This window comes from Silene latifolia, chromosome 6 (genome assembly GCF_048544455.1).
Source record: "Silene latifolia isolate original U9 population chromosome 6, ASM4854445v1, whole genome shotgun sequence".
NCBI classification, from domain to species: Eukaryota; Viridiplantae; Streptophyta; class Magnoliopsida; order Caryophyllales; family Caryophyllaceae; genus Silene; species Silene latifolia.
This window is the reverse complement of record NC_133531.1, coordinates 385974-401666: the sequence shown is the minus strand read 5'-3', so window position 1 is coordinate 401666 and position 15693 is coordinate 385974. Positions and strand designations below refer to the sequence as shown.

General features: G+C 37.1%; 4 protein-coding genes across 4 annotated transcripts; 2 read left to right on the top strand and 2 right to left on the bottom strand.

The window, feature by feature from the left end:
- Positions 1-224: 224 nt before the first annotated feature.
- On the top strand, positions 225-1591 carry LOC141585827 (phytolongin Phyl1.1-like). The gene is made up of 2 exons (XM_074406871.1): positions 225-451; positions 547-1591. Exon 2 carries the CDS (start codon positions 579-581, stop codon positions 1389-1391), a length of 813 nt encoding a protein of 270 aa, XP_074262972.1. The 5' UTR covers positions 225-451; positions 547-578; the 3' UTR covers positions 1392-1591.
- A 668-nt stretch (positions 1592-2259) lies between these two features.
- Positions 2260-3669, bottom strand: LOC141585828 (uncharacterized). Its single transcript, XM_074406872.1, has 5 exons — positions 3454-3669; positions 3254-3324; positions 2915-3020; positions 2678-2810; positions 2260-2571 (listed from the first exon to the last, which is right to left on the bottom strand). The coding sequence occupies exons 1-5, from the start codon at positions 3531-3533 to the stop codon at positions 2446-2448; spliced, it is 516 nt and encodes a 171-aa protein (XP_074262973.1). The 5' UTR covers positions 3534-3669; the 3' UTR covers positions 2260-2445.
- Positions 3670-4080: 411 nt separating this feature from the next.
- LOC141658440 (heat shock cognate 70 kDa protein-like) lies at positions 4081-6739 on the bottom strand. The gene is made up of 2 exons (XM_074465389.1): positions 6403-6739; positions 4081-6048 (listed from the first exon to the last, which is right to left on the bottom strand). The coding sequence occupies exons 1-2, from the start codon at positions 6620-6622 to the stop codon at positions 4361-4363; spliced, it is 1908 nt and encodes a 635-aa protein (XP_074321490.1). The 5' UTR covers positions 6623-6739; the 3' UTR covers positions 4081-4360.
- Positions 6740-12771: 6032 nt separating this feature from the next.
- LOC141658439 (GDSL esterase/lipase At1g71250-like) lies at positions 12772-15181 on the top strand. The gene is made up of 5 exons (XM_074465388.1): positions 12772-13132; positions 13379-13506; positions 14224-14466; positions 14542-14797; positions 14885-15181. The coding sequence occupies exons 1-5, from the start codon at positions 12847-12849 to the stop codon at positions 15091-15093; spliced, it is 1122 nt and encodes a 373-aa protein (XP_074321489.1). The 5' UTR covers positions 12772-12846; the 3' UTR covers positions 15094-15181.
- Positions 15182-15693: the final 512 nt, after the last annotated feature.

Here is a 15693-nt window from a genome sequence, read left to right as displayed (position 1 = left end):
CCGCCATTCTACTTCACCGACACGGCTCGAAGTCCACATTCGGGGACTGGGCCGTGCCATTTCCTCTTCTAGGTACGGTGGGACAGCACGAGACACCGTCCAACACAACCACTTTCATCTCTAACGGAAGGTAAACAAATGATGGATATGGAGGTAGTATATTTGATTTGTTTTAAATTTAATTTGGAAATTACCGTTTAAATTACCGGTTAAGCGTGTAAAAGTAGAGGACCGTGAAAAGCTGAGCAGAGCTTAAAAGAAGAAAGGGTCAATAAACTTGAACATTTGAGAAAAGCGTATGACTTGTGAATTGTGTGATTAATGGAATAATTGGCTGTCTCTTCCATCTTCCTCTTCATCTTCCTTTCACTACCTACCATCATTTGTTTCCACAAAAACAAAGCTTCCAACTTTCTGCTCTTTGCTTCATCAAATTGTAATCTCTTTAATGGTATGGTATGCCCTATTTTCACTTCTTTCTTTACTTTAAAGATCTAATCTTCTGCTAAATCTTGGATTGTTTTCAGTTTATTCTCTTGTGTAAAGTGTATCAAAGTTTGGATCTTTATAATACCCATATGGGTTCAATGGAAAAGGGTTTTGTGCATTACTGTTGTGTGGCAAAAGGGGGAAGAATTTTACAGTCATATAATGATGGAAATGGTGATTCTAATGAAAACCCGGAAATCGAAAAGTTAGCTGCTTTGTGTTTGGAAAAAGTTCCTCAGTTTCATAGATGGTATTCCCAAACTATGAATAAGAGGAGTTATTGCTATTTGATGGAAGATGGGTTGGTTTATTTTGCAATTGCTGAAGAGGGTCTTGGAAATCAGGCTGTAATTAGGTTTCTAGAACATTATAGGGACGAGTTTAAGAAGATTGTGAAAAGAGATTCTGGTTTTCGGTTGAGTTGGAAGGCAAAGGGGAAGGGAAGTAGGTCGAGTTCGAATTTGAACTCAGTTAATTTGCAGGAGCAATTGATTCCTGTTATTAAACAGTTGATTACTTCCCTTGAGAATGTGAGCCAGGCTAGCAGTGACAGTACGTTTAACTCGTCCTTATCTCCGTGTGGGAGTTCTACTATGGCGCCTTTGTTGGGTACCAAGTCCGGTAAGCTAGAGAAAAGGAGTGAGGATCATGTTATTACCATGAGAGGTTTTGAAGTAGAAGAGCAGTGTCAGTCTTCGGAGAGAGGGTTAACTGGTACGATAGTGTCTCCAGACCCATTGTCAAAGGAGATGAATGCATCTAGGAGGAGGTCGTCTTCTCAGACTGTCAGAAGAAAATGGTGTCGCTTGGTGCGCTTGGTTCTTGCTATTGATGCTGTTGTGTGCATTATACTACTTGTAGTTTGGCTGGCCATTTGTAAAGGTTTCCAGTGCATTCGATGAATCTTTTGTTTTATGGTACTGGAGAGTAAATACTAAATTCGTAATAGAGCTAATAATATTCAATGCTGTATCAGAGTTTCATCAGAACAGTCACTGATAGTTATGTAAAGCCGTTGATTTTGCCGTAGACATGTTTCAGGTGATATAATATGAGTACAATATTCTATGATTTGAACCTTACTGTTGTGAGGACCTTGCTGTACATTTTTGCCTGAGAGAGTTCATTGATATCATGGTATCTGATTTAGGTGCACTTTGGGACTGAGTTAGTTAAAAATCCGCTCCTCAAATTCTGGTCCTTTAAAGTATGAAAATTATTGATACCACCAATTCAGTCTGAGAGTACATTACATAGCAAAAATTATGTATAGGCCTCTTGAATCACAGGCCGCATATGGCAAGGGCCGGGCTTGTAGACAAAGTTTTCGATGTGTGCATAGCAAGCTTCATCTAAATTATGATAATCTCTTTTTTAATCATAAGAAACAGCCCCCAGTTACAGAGACTGAGCACTAATGCTCAGTTTCTGTTGGTCGGAAATTCCGAACTTGGCCAGGGATGCCTCGAAAAGTATTGCAATTTACTGCTCTAAGATTGAGCATAACATTACAGCATATAATATACCATGTCAGCCATGAATCTGATCATCTGATGGATCAATAGCTTCATTGCTGGGATAATGGAGTACCGAGAGACTCGATTTTTACAGACAGAGACCTAGACCTCTGTTCCTGTGCATCATCTTTATAATTTCAATACTTGACAGCAAAACAAAAAAAGTCTTTAACATTACTAAAACATTTATCATAAGCTCACATCTTGATCCTTCTCAAAATGCTGGAACTATGGATAAGCGAACACAGAAGAAGATGAGCAAAGGTTCCATTCACAATGAAAATTCAGGTGAGTTTTAAGAGCATTGAACTGGTCTATACAAACAAATTCAATACAATCAAGCAAGTGAAGTCTATACAACAAGGTCATCAGCTAAAACATAGATGACCTACAAATAAAAAAACCAATTACATGTACTTGAGATAGATACCCCTTAGCCTTAAGCCTCACTTCTGAGCTGGGCTTCTTTGGGCTTAAATCTCCGAACCAGAACCTTGAAACAAGGAAACAATAGTAGATAGAGCAAGGGCAGAATAAATGGCGCCACAAATAGCCATCCCAACATCTGCAAACACAGTTCAAGGGAAACAAGGATTAGGCACCAAGAAGATATGAAGAAAGCCTCTTAATATGCAGTACTTCCTCAGATCAAAAAGAGAGAGAGTAATTACGGCATGAAGGATGGTGAGAAGAACTTGAGTAGAAGCTTGGCCAGTGAAGACCTTCTTGAGAGCATCAGAGGTCAATGAGAAATGAGAGCTGCCACAAATAGTTTCCCCGAGTCGCAAGAAGGGTACAACCAGACTACAATTCAAAGAGACTGAATTAAAATGTAAGAAGATCAGACATAAAATAAAAGTAGTATCAGCAACCTTATAGTTAAATGGTACTCTAACATACAAAAATACCTCAACTCAATAGGAGTAACCACAAAATTAAGCAACAAGACAGTCGGGGGATGGCAGCGGGATCCCAATATAGGAATAGCCAGTCCACATAGGAATACGGTAACCCCTGTTGAAGATTAGGTTATCAGTTTAATAGCAATGTATCAAAGATGATCACTTTGTTCTAATTCAATAACTTGAAATACAGGCAACAAAAGGGATTTAGTAATACGATAATCAAAGTCTTCCATCAATAACTTGAAATACAGGCAACATAGTATTATGGAAAAAAAATTCATTAAAATTAAAGAGAAAAAACAAGGGAAAATTGAGAAAGGCAAAAAGAGGAAAGATACATACCAACAATAGGGAAAATACCAAGTGTGGTACCCAGAGCTGCTGAGAATGCCAACTGTTTAGGCTCTGTACCCCTAACAATCAATGGTCACAAAATTTAATCACATATGGAGTATATACCCAATCATTTATAGACCTTGTTTATTCATTATATTATGACTGATAGTAAATAGATGAAATTGGAAAAGAAAAGAAAGAGAGACCTGCGAAGGATGAGGAGAAAAGGGTCAATGATCTTGTCGTGTAACCAAGAACACACACCACCCAAACTTGGTATTCTCATTTCTTAATTGTAATCGTATACTACTCCTCCTCCTCCTCCTCCTCCAAATTTGTTTAAGGAGAGGAGAGGGGGGATATTTTGTTTAGTTTTTGATTGAGTAGATCTGAGATTGAGTGATGAGGGCTTCTTAAATGTGGCTTCTTGTTGACTCTTATTTTAGCTTCTTTAATCCAACTCCCTCCAACGTCGGTCTCGCTCTGGCTGTGGGACCAACTTGTAATAACTAATACAGTATTTCCTCCTCTAGATAGTTACATTCTACATTTACACTAGTAGTATTTAGGTGCTGTTTGACCAAGCTTAAAAAGTGTTTTTGTAGTTGAAAAAGTAGTAGCTTGGCCAAACATGGTAAATTAGAGAGTTTTAAAAGTGCTTTTGAGAAGTCAAAAAGTGATATTCACCCCCAAAACGAGAAGTAGATATTTATTACTTCTAATTCTACTTTTTACATAAATAACCAAATAAGCAAACAAAAGTTGTATTAAAGTAGTTAGGCCAAACATATAAATTTTGTGAGACACCGCTTTTACAAAAGTATGGCCAAACAACTAAAACTTTTCCGAAAAGTAACTTGTGAATAAACTCCTTCAAAAAAGGGAAAGTCATTTTCCATAAGCAAAGCCAAACAACACCTTAAATTTCTTATCTTTCGGTTTTATATACCTAGCCGCGGCTTTCACAATTATTTTATGCGCGGGGACGTCCAGATTGATTAAGCTAATAAAATGCAATATTTAAGTCTACTCCACTATAATAATAATAATGTTACTCCATACTCAACTTCAATAAAAAATAAGTAACAACCAAATAAGAGCATCTAATTTAATTTATTCATCATCTATGTCAATTACTTCAATTTTCTGAAGTGTGACACCGTCTTTCTCCGCCTGATTCATCTTTCCAATGATGGGCTCACAAATACTCTCCACTTCCTTCAACTTATCTTCGAACTTAATTCCTTGAGCAAGCATGAAATTCCAGTCCACCCATTGTCTAGTCTTCTCAATCGCATCACCCACCTTCCTCTCGTCTTTTCGACCAACTCTTTTACCACTGCGTTTTAGCATTGACGCCAAGTAATGAGTATAATTATCCAATTCATTCATCGCTTTAACCTTGTGTCGATACTGCTCGTCTTCAACCTTGTACATCTCAGCATCCCTCAGCATTCTCTCCACTTCCTGCTTGGGCAACCTCCCACTGTGGTTGCTTATTGTTATTTCACTCCTATTCTCAGTATCTCTTTCCTGGGCCGAGCATTTCAGGATACCGTCAGCATCAATATCAAAGTATACGTCTACATCAACTACACCTATGGGCTCTGCTCGAATCCCGGTGAGAAGATAACTACCCAGAAGATTATTGTCCCACGCTACTGGTCTCTCACCCTCAAACACAATGAATCGCATTCTAGTCTGGAAGTCTTTCACAGTAATTCTAGTCTTCACTCGTTTACATGGTATACGAGTGTTTCTAGGAATCACGACACTCATAGCTCCATCAGGATCCTTGACACCCAACGACAAAGGAGTAACATCCGACAGGGAGAAATCATTGTCGTCTAATCCGCTCAGGATAGCAGCATAGGTGGCAGCTCCGCTAGCAATGGCCTCATCAGGGTTAATTTGTTTGCACAGCTCCTTACCGCAGAAGAAATTTTGTAACAGCTGTTCAACTTTGGGGATCCTGGTGGAGCCACCAACTAAAACAATGTCATGAATATCACCTTTTTCCATTTTAGCATCATTCACACACTTTTCTACAGGATTGATGCACTCCTCGAACAGATCCATGTTCAATTTCTCAAATTTGGCTCGGGTTATGGTAGAACAAAAATCAATGCTTTCATAGAGGCAATCGATACTGATAAAGGACGAGGTTGTCGAAGAAAGGGTTCTCTTAGCTCTCTCACAAGCAGCTCGTAGTCTCCCAATAGCCCGAGGGTCTCCACTGAGGTCCTTGCCATGTTTTCTCTCAAACTCCGCCACAAAGTGGGTAACCATTCTGCTGTCAAAATCTGCGCCACCAAGGTGAGTGTTTCCACTGACTGATTTCACTTCGAATAAACCATTTATGATAGTAACTAGAGAAACGTCAAATGTTCCTCCACCAAGATCGAAAACCAACACATTTTTAGTGACGGTAGCCTTGTTATCGTATCCATACGCAATGGCAGCAGACGTAGGCTCATTGATAATACGCATAACATTAAGTCCAGCGATCATTCCCGCATCTTTAGTAGCCTGGCGCTGCAAATTATTGAAATAAGCAGGAACGGTTATTACAGCATTTTTCACAGTAGTTCCGAGATAATCCTCAGCAACTTCCTTCATCTTAGCAAGGATCATAGCCGATATTTCTTCAGCTGCAAATTCCTTTTCTTCTCCCTTGTAACTGACCACAATCAAAGGCTTCTTGTCATCATTAGAAGATGGGCTAACCTTAAAAGGCCAAAGTTTTATGTCTTTCTGCAGAGCTTCATCATTGAATTTCCGGCCTATCAGCCTCTTTGCATCTATCATCAGTTGTCGATAAGATTAATAATCAGGTTTAATTTGTAAATAAAAACAAACTTGATAACATAATTCAAACTAATGAGTTGATATAAACGGACAATTTGGGAAACAATCCCTTTATGTTGCTAAGATAAGGGGAAAGGTTGCATAGTTGAGACACTTAGGTAGTAATATTATTGTTGTACTCAATCATAAAAGACGTAAACAACATCTGATCAGGCTTATGTATATAAAAGCAATAAGTTTTATGTAAAACCAAGCCTCCGATATAGGCAAATTAAAGATTAATACGGTTAATAAAGATGAATCAAGGAAACATGTGAAAATGAAAAGAGAAAAAAAGGCAAGCAAACCGAAGATAGTGTTGGAAGGATTGACGGTTGCTTGGTTGTTGGCAGCATCCCCGACTAAACGTTGAGTTTGAGTGAAAGCGACGCAAGACGGGGTGGTTCTGTTACCCTGATCGTTGGGAATGACTTCGACTTTGCCACGCCTCCAAACTGCCACACATGAATACGTCGTTCCAAGATCGATTCCTATTGCCGCTGCTTTTCCCTTGTTATCTTCTCCCATCTTTTAATGATTCAATCTTCAGAATGGAAGGCAAATAATCATATAGTAGGGTTTACTCCTTGTGGTTGCCAAAAATATAAAGGAAACTGAGTCGATTTTTAGATTTAAATTTTCATTTGGCGGGGTATGTATGTATGTATGTATGTATGTATGTATGTATGTATGTATGTATGTATGTATGTATGTATGTATGTATGTATGTATGTATGTATGCCGTATCCCTTGAAACCCGACCAACACTCAAAATTGACGACTGCTCAAATTTGAAATTGATCCAATACCCGCTTTGACTAAACAGTAAACTCCATCCAAATTCCCGCCATCAGAACTAACCCAATTCAAACTATCTAACCCGCTTAACACATATTTTAATTATTGCCATTTAAAAGTATTTGTTTTTTTTTTCTAAAGATCGTATCAATGACAAATTATGCAGTGAAGATCTTCTGTCCCACTTTTGTGTAACATTCTATATTTCGCTCCATACACATCTTGACAAATCACTAGTTGCAAATAAAAAAAAACAAATATGCTAATGTGTTGATATGTTAAGATGTGTTTGAAGTGGGACATAGAATGAGACAAATAATCCCCACTGTAAATTATGGGCTACTAATAAAGACCTGACAAAATAAAACTGAACCTAAAGATCAATTAAAATTATCTAAATTGATACCAATTGAATACATATGATAACCTCAATGTTGTCCGATATAACCTGAACTGAAAAAGTACTTAAACCGAATTTTGATATACCCGAAAGAAACCCGAGTCTAATAAACCTGAACCGGTAATTAATGAACCTGTTAATCTGAATTACAAATATTTATTTCGTCATTCAAACACTCGTTGATAATAAGGCAACAATATCTGTTTTAATAATTGATATATTAATCTTGCACTCTTTTTAAGACGACAGTAACCGTCTTAATGGTAAGAGTGTAAGACAAATCAAAATATTAAATACTACCATTTGATGATAGTTAAGCAAATTCTTTGCTAATATCTTGGCAACTTTTCTTATCATATGGATCTGTTTGACCTCTATAGCGGATATTGACGTCTTAAATAAGAATTAATATAAATTGCCATCTAGAAAACTTTTGTTCATGAATTAATGTATTGTTAATGTGAGGTGTACAATAACGTATAATGTCAGATAAAAAAAATTGGTTTAGAAGACGGGTTTTTGCTACCCCAAATATTGCTGAATAGTATATAAGTAATTGTTATCCTATGAAATGTACGATAAACATTTATGATTCAATGGTAAAAAGTAAAAACTTTGGTTCCACCTTTTGCCCCCAGGTTCTAATTCCGTTACATGCATATTCTCTTTTTTTGCCTCTCAATATTTTATACATTTGTGGATTACATTTAACAAATTATGTATATTTTTTAAGATTCAAAAATTTATTAATATTTATAAGCTAAACTTTTTTTGCTACTCCGGATTTTAAATCCTTGATTCGCCCCTATTCAAAATATCGAATATTAGGATGATAAAGAACCTGAAAATGAAGTAGAAATGGAGGAATAAAAACCATGAAAAGGGGGGTTAAGGTATTGTAGGCGTATAGTATAGTAGACGTTACTATGCAGTTCCAAAAATAAAGCTTAAATTGAGGAAAGGTGCGATGATGAACTCAGACAAAATGTTATCCCGTCCTTAATGACGTCATCTAAGTCGTTACTATATATAAAGAGCCAATATGGGTAAAGCCTAAAGGAGTATATTGTATAGGGAAAATGAAAGGGCGCCACCCGGTGACACCCAATTTGGGCGCCACCCTCTCACATGGGGTGAGTGAGGACCCCTTCAATAAACAATTGTTGTGAGAGGGTGGCACCCAATTTGGGCGTCACCCGGTGGCGCCCTATCACTATCCTATTGTATAGTATACATACAATACATGTGACCTCATATTGCAAACAACGTTGTTTTTCATACATGCATGCATATAGTGAGCAATTTTTAGTTTTGCATTGAATTAAAGTTTACCAAATAACAACTACTCTTGTTTGCTTAGCTATCACATTTCATACACATGTTCTTTACTCACTTTTAATTGTTTTTGGTGTGAACATATCACAAGGGTAATTTTTATATTGAGAGATTTGAGCTTGGACTTTAAGTGGATTACTCATAATTTTACCAGTTAACCTATATTCAATGGTTCATACGCACAAAAAGTTTATAAAATTTTATTTAAATTAAAGAAAATCAAGATGCACTGTAACACCCTCATTTATTGCGGAAAAGTAAACACGTAATTCTAGAATAAAACTGCATGGATATGTTTGTAATAGGTTCATTATAGTAAAAACCTGTAATTTTTAAAACCTGAACCTGTTATAAAGATATCCAAAAGGGAAGGTGTCAAACATGCAAGGTCCAAAATAAATCTCATGAATGAAACATCGCTAAAGTCGTGAAACAAAGTTATACAAACCAAATATGAGAAAGGGAGACATATGTCCCTAAAATGTATGTGACATAAAAAGGGTTTAAGGGTCACAATAAAATAAAACCAGTCTAGGTCCCAAGGTTACTTTGCTCGCTAGCTCGTCCATGTACCCCATATATGCATCACCTACATGCCAATCGCATTTTATACAAATACGAAAGCCACGGTCAATGGGGAGTAACTCCGAGTTCTCCCAGACACGAAATGTCATAATTAATATAACATGTAAACATAAGAATATGAATACGAATCACACAATGCCTTAGCATATAGATGCTAGACAATCGTGCTTATCATGTGAACAACAATATAACAACACAGTCCTAGCATGTGAATACTAGACGGACTCAAGCTACACTATCATGTGAGTCACATAACATCCAGGAATCCAAACTCTATCAACCATAGCCGGCTTGCATCTCACCTTCTATGATTCATAAAATCATCAAACAAGAAAGGGCAATATATCAAAGACAGGCATAAGTTCTTAGTACCGTCAATAGTCACTTTGTAACTCGAGTCTATACCACGAGGTAGGGAAGGTAATCGAACCGGTATCTTGGCTCAGCGGTTACTATTAAGAAAACATGGCCAAGAGACAACACAACCCTAGCCTAAAATCACATGCAGACCTAGACATGCGGATACACACCACCGCACCCAAGACCCACAACTTTTTTTAAAACAAAGTGAAGTGAGTACCCTAAGGACACCACCGAAGGGTTGGCTAGTACTTAAGCGACCCCATACTATCAAAATAAGTACCGAGGTCATGCCCCAACTTGGATATAAATCCACTAGTCAGAACACAAAGGCTATCAAGCAAAGGAACATATACTCGTCAGAGACTATAAAGACCTATCTATGATGAAGGCCGAAATACTCACCTAGGACCTAGTCCCAGCTAGTCCCAGCTTGAATACTTTAGCCCACACCACACACGACTCACCACACAAGTCAATTAAGACACCCACTTAACCATAAGAGGGCAGAAAGTCCCACTTACCAACATAAATGCTAACATTCTATCATGTGAAAGGCTATATAAATGTCTATTCAAATGAACAATCCAACAATATCCTCAATATCAATAATAATCCAAACTCCACCAACCGTTAATTTCATAATTCATGAGAACAAACTAAAATGGCAAAGAGGCAACAAGATCAAGTATAAGGCGACAATTCATCCAACAACCAACATGTGAAATGATAATTACAATTATCAAGACATAACATGAAATTTCCAATAACAACCAATCTCACCTCAAAGACAAACCCTCGACCCGAGTCCCGCGACGGGTCATCGGTCAAATCGAGGCTGACTGGTTTAAACCTAGCTTGACCAAACTCGTTCGGTCAACTGGCCCAGCTCAGAGTCTTGGCCTACTTTGGCCCAAATTACAAATTTTATCGCTATATTATTCTCATGCTATTTCCAATTTCTATCATGTGAAAAATGAAAGTAAAACATTATCAATCACCTAAACACTTAACAAACAACAAGCACCACATTTACTACTTATGTGACATTAATTCGTCGAGTAACTCGGAATAGTTACCTTAAGCTAGCAAAGAGACAAGCAATAAACTTGAGAAAGCTTCTAAAACCCAAAATTACTCTTCATCTTCAACCACATATGAGCCACCTAAAATAATTATGTGAAAGGACGATATTAACGAATTATCTTTATATAAAATATGAGACGGAAATTAATTTAATTATATATTAAATAAACCAAACTAGCGTCAAAACAATTTATGGACACGGCTCAAAAGTTATTATGACAACCTCAAACTCGGCCTAACCACCAACTACACATGACCTCAAACTCGTGACTTAGCTAGGCCACTTTGCCTAGGCCACGGCCAAAGCCATCGCTAAGCTACGACCAAAGCACACTCTCCAACACTCCACCTAAACAACTACCCATCTCAAACCACTAAAACCCATGCTTGACTGTTCTAAAATCAGCCCACTCAATCACGTTAAAATAGTCCCAAAACCTTGCAACAGAACATCCCAAAACAACCCCACCACAATCCATGAACAACTCAAAAAACCGCACAAAGAGACCTCAAAACAGTCCTAAAATAGTCCCTCATCACCCCACGAAACAGCCTACTCAACACATTATAGCGGTCCCAAAAATACACAGAAACCGTCCAACATCGATCACTCTTACGCCCTAAAAACAAATCCCGAAAGGCACCATTTATCCATCCCAAACTGCCCCAAAACAAACCCTACATGTCAGTATACACCGTCTCAAATATAAAAGACAACAATTAGCACCCAAAACAATCCATACATGTCAGCATACACCGTCTTAAATATACCACTTACTAGCTAGCATCCCAAATGATCCCTAGAGGTCAGTATACACCGTCTCAATCATCTCCACATATCAGTATACACCGTCTCAACTATACAACTGACTAATTAACATCCATAAGGATCCCTATATATAATTATACACCGTCTCAACTATAAAACATACTAACAAATCTTCTACTGCATCGTCTATTTTAGTACATACAACCGTCTTATAATAAATAAAGCTGAAAATATAAATGGGTTTGTAAAAATACATAACGAAAATGAATTTTACTTACAACGGATTGACGAGAACGACGAAAGGAGCGCTATGGAACAAAAATAGTTGAAAACGGATAAGGAACGAAGCACCGACGTCGATTAACAGATCAAAATTCAAAGAAAGGTACGAAAAGGAAGGAAAAAGAAGGAAGAAGAAGGAAAGAAGACGTGCGTTGTTTATAAATGAGACAGCAGCCTGCTAGCCTGCTATTTAGTATACGTACGTTTCTTCGTCGTTAAGAAACTTCGATCGTTATTAAAACCGTTTCGAGTTAAATTTAACCGATTTAAGTAAAAGTTTCAGTAATAAAACGGAATCAATAATAAATAAATTTAATGAGTGAAAATAAAATAAACTCAGCTAGTTAACGTAAATAATACAACATCAGTTTGAATCGGAATTATTAGCGATTTTTACAAAACTAACGGATATTAATAAAAATTGCTAATTTAGTGAAATAAGCTCAAAATAGCTAATTGGACGGTTTTGTTCCCAAAATCCATCTCGGGTTCACTTAAAACAACTTTCATAAGGACTCGTAAAGAAACGGAAATTATTAAATAAATAAACTCGAACTAATTTCAATAAACTCGAACTAACTTTAAATAAACTTATTAATGATTATTAAAATTAACGTATCGAATTATGATGAAATTAATTAATTAGCTAAGCATATATATATAAATCGTTAAATGATGTAATTAAATTCAAAATAGCAATTAAAAGAATTTTATCCATCTTAATAAAATACGGGGTGTTACATGCACTAACTCGTATACACACACGCCGTATATATGTCATGATTTAAAAATTAAATATCTTTGTCAAAGACGATTAATTATCTCACATGATTAAATATGTCATTTTATTAACACAACGTTTTACGGCACATAAATCAATCCATCTATCCAATATATATTATGATTAAATGGGAAAGTATGTATATGAATATTGATATGAACCTTCCTTATGAATCTATGATGCAATGATGCATGCATGGTGCTAAACTTGTGACAGTAATATCACATTCCATGCTTACTCTTCCAGTATAAAACACTCTTCACCCACCTTAAAATTTCATCACATCCCTTTCCAACAAACAAACCTCTTCTCTATTATAGTTTACTAGAGTACATTTTTCCTAAACATAAAAAAGCATGAATTTTATTTCAAAAACAGCATCCATGCCTTACTACTGCTACATATCATCTTTGATCTTAATGCTTCATTTTAAATGCTCACTTGCTCAATTTCCGGGACAACAAGGCCAATCTTCGTCCCCAGTTTCCGGCATGTTTGCCTTTGGAGACTCTATTATTGATAGTGGAAATAATAACTTCCTTAGTTCTATTGCAAAATCTAATTACTGGCCTTATGGTGTTGATTTCAGTCAAGGTCCTACTGGACGTTTTTGTAATGGCCAGACTGTAATAGACTTGCTAGGTAACCTATTTTTATTAATTCCACGTATTTTTGTTCCTAAGTCTATGCTAATTGCTAACCATATGCAATGGTGTAACCAGGATTTATTTAAAACATACAAAAAACATCGTTGTTCTTAACTTGAAACTTGAAATTTTTTGTTACTCGGATAAGTGTCGCTGTTAGTCCTCCTTGTTGAATTAGTTGTTTGTTAGAAGTATATAATAATGATACAACTGTGATCTTATGTGCACGTATATAAAGCAGGACAAAGATTGGGTATGTCGTATCTTCCTGCATATGCTGATCCAACTGCAGTTGGCTTAAAGATCGTATCAGGAGTCAATTATGCGTCTGCAGGCGCCGGAATCCTAGATGAAACTGGCCGTCATTGGGTAATTTCCCTTTCCCTATCTCCACCATAAATTCTTGCTATTGTAGCCTTCATTTTTCCGACAAAGTTTTTTCTAAAAATTGTGTACCCATAAAAACGTGACAACATATATAGCCACACAAACACTCAAATAAAATCTAATTTTTTTCCAAAATCGGCATTTTTAACAAATTAATTATCAAAATGGGTCGACTTTCAAACTAACCCAAAATGGGTCCACGTCATCACCAAAGTTAGGCTCGGATCCAAGTCGCCAAGTCGGTCAGCGACTTTACCCAAAGTTTCACTTAATAGACAACCAAACCTGATGTTTGCCTTTTAGAGCAAGTCGTCACCCGAATTGGCGATCAAGACTGGGGTCGCCAAGCGCCTAGGCGAGGAATTATATTGCCAAAGCTTTGCAAAATTTGATCCAGCTCTCAAAACGCCAGGTGGGCTGGCGATCTTTGCAATTTTTTTTGATCGGGAATGCGTTGAAGTGGGAAAGTGGAAGGTGATTTCTGGATTATACAACGAAACAAGTCGCCAAGCGGGCTGGCGATTTGGCTCCTCAACCTAGGTTCGATAAATCCGATCCTACGTGGACTCATTTTCGGTAATAAATTTGAAAGTCGACCCATTTTGATAATTAAGTTGTGGAAAATGCCTATTTTGGAAAAAAAATTCAATAAAATCAGTGTCTAGTGTATAGCAACACTACCTTATTTAATTTACACAGGGAGCTCGATTTAGCTTGAGCCAGCAGGTGGTAAACTTCGAAAGAACTGTAGATCAACTACGAAATTTGATAGGTGGACAAAATATGACACGGTATCTCCAAAGATCCGTAGCTTTCATGTCATTCGGTAGCAACGATTACATCAACAACTATCTTCTGCCATCTATCTATGGTTCAAGCATCAATTACAGACCTCCAGAATTCGCCAACCTTCTCTTAAATCATTATGCACGTCAACTTTCGGTACGTCCAATATCTACTCATATGGCTACACTTGTATAGTATTATAAATAAAACTAATGAAAGACATTTTTGAAGGCATTATACGATATAGGACTGAGAAAGTTCTTCCTTGTCGGGCTGGCACCCATTGGTTGCATTCCGAATCAGAGAGGAGGGGGTCAAGCTCCACCAGGGCGATGCTTAGATCCAGTAAATGAGATGGTAGGCCCGTTTAATGAAGGTCTTAGAGCGCTTGCAGTGCAATTAAATGCTAACCATCCTGCTGCAATATTTGTGTACTTCAACGCATATGGTGTGGTTGGTGACATCCTCAACAACCCAGCTTCTTATGGTAATCATGTCAATTCATTATTCAACATTATTATGTATTACCTTTTTATGTACTCGATCAATTTCTAATAACATTATGTAAATGTAGGATTTACAGTGGTGGACATAGCGTGTTGTGGACTAGGACAAGTAACGTGCTTGCCAGCAGCAACACCCTGTCCAAACAGGAATCAATATGTGTTCTGGGATGCTTATCATACTACCGAAGCCGCTAACGCCATCCTTGCTCAACGTGCTTTCGACGACCCTCAATCCGACTGTTTCCCTATCAATTTTCACCAATTAGCTCTCATTTAATTATAAATGCGCCATGTTTGTCACTTTGTCATTAGATTGGATCAACTTTGTCCTTCTTTAGAACTAAAACAAAGGAAAAAATGAATAACCAACTTGCTATTTAGCATTAGTGCAGCTGTTTGTGCGGTACCTTCTTTCCAATTGTTGTATCCCGCGCCTGTTCCAACTTTCGCATTATTGCCTTGTAGCGATTCTCCATCCTATGATAGCGAAATCTTTAATGATTCCTCAAAATCGCGAGTTATGACTATCAAATTATTAGCACTTAACTGAGTTCAAGGACAGACAAAGTCCAAAATCTCACTTCCACAAGATATGAAAATGGTGATATATCACTCATACAAATTCATATAGGTACATTGCAAGATTTGTTATTAATTATAAACGGTACAAGCAGCCAACCTTACGTGCATCAATGTGCCTAATAAATTTTGTTGTTCACCAAATCTACATACATCCCTCCTTATAACGTACTGTATTTTTTTTCCTGGGAAAATGCTACGGAGTAATAATGTAGAAAAGAAACTAAAGAGGCGCACATTTAAGTTCAACTAATTAAATTCCAACTGGTATAACAATCTACAGTCTCCAGTATAAAAC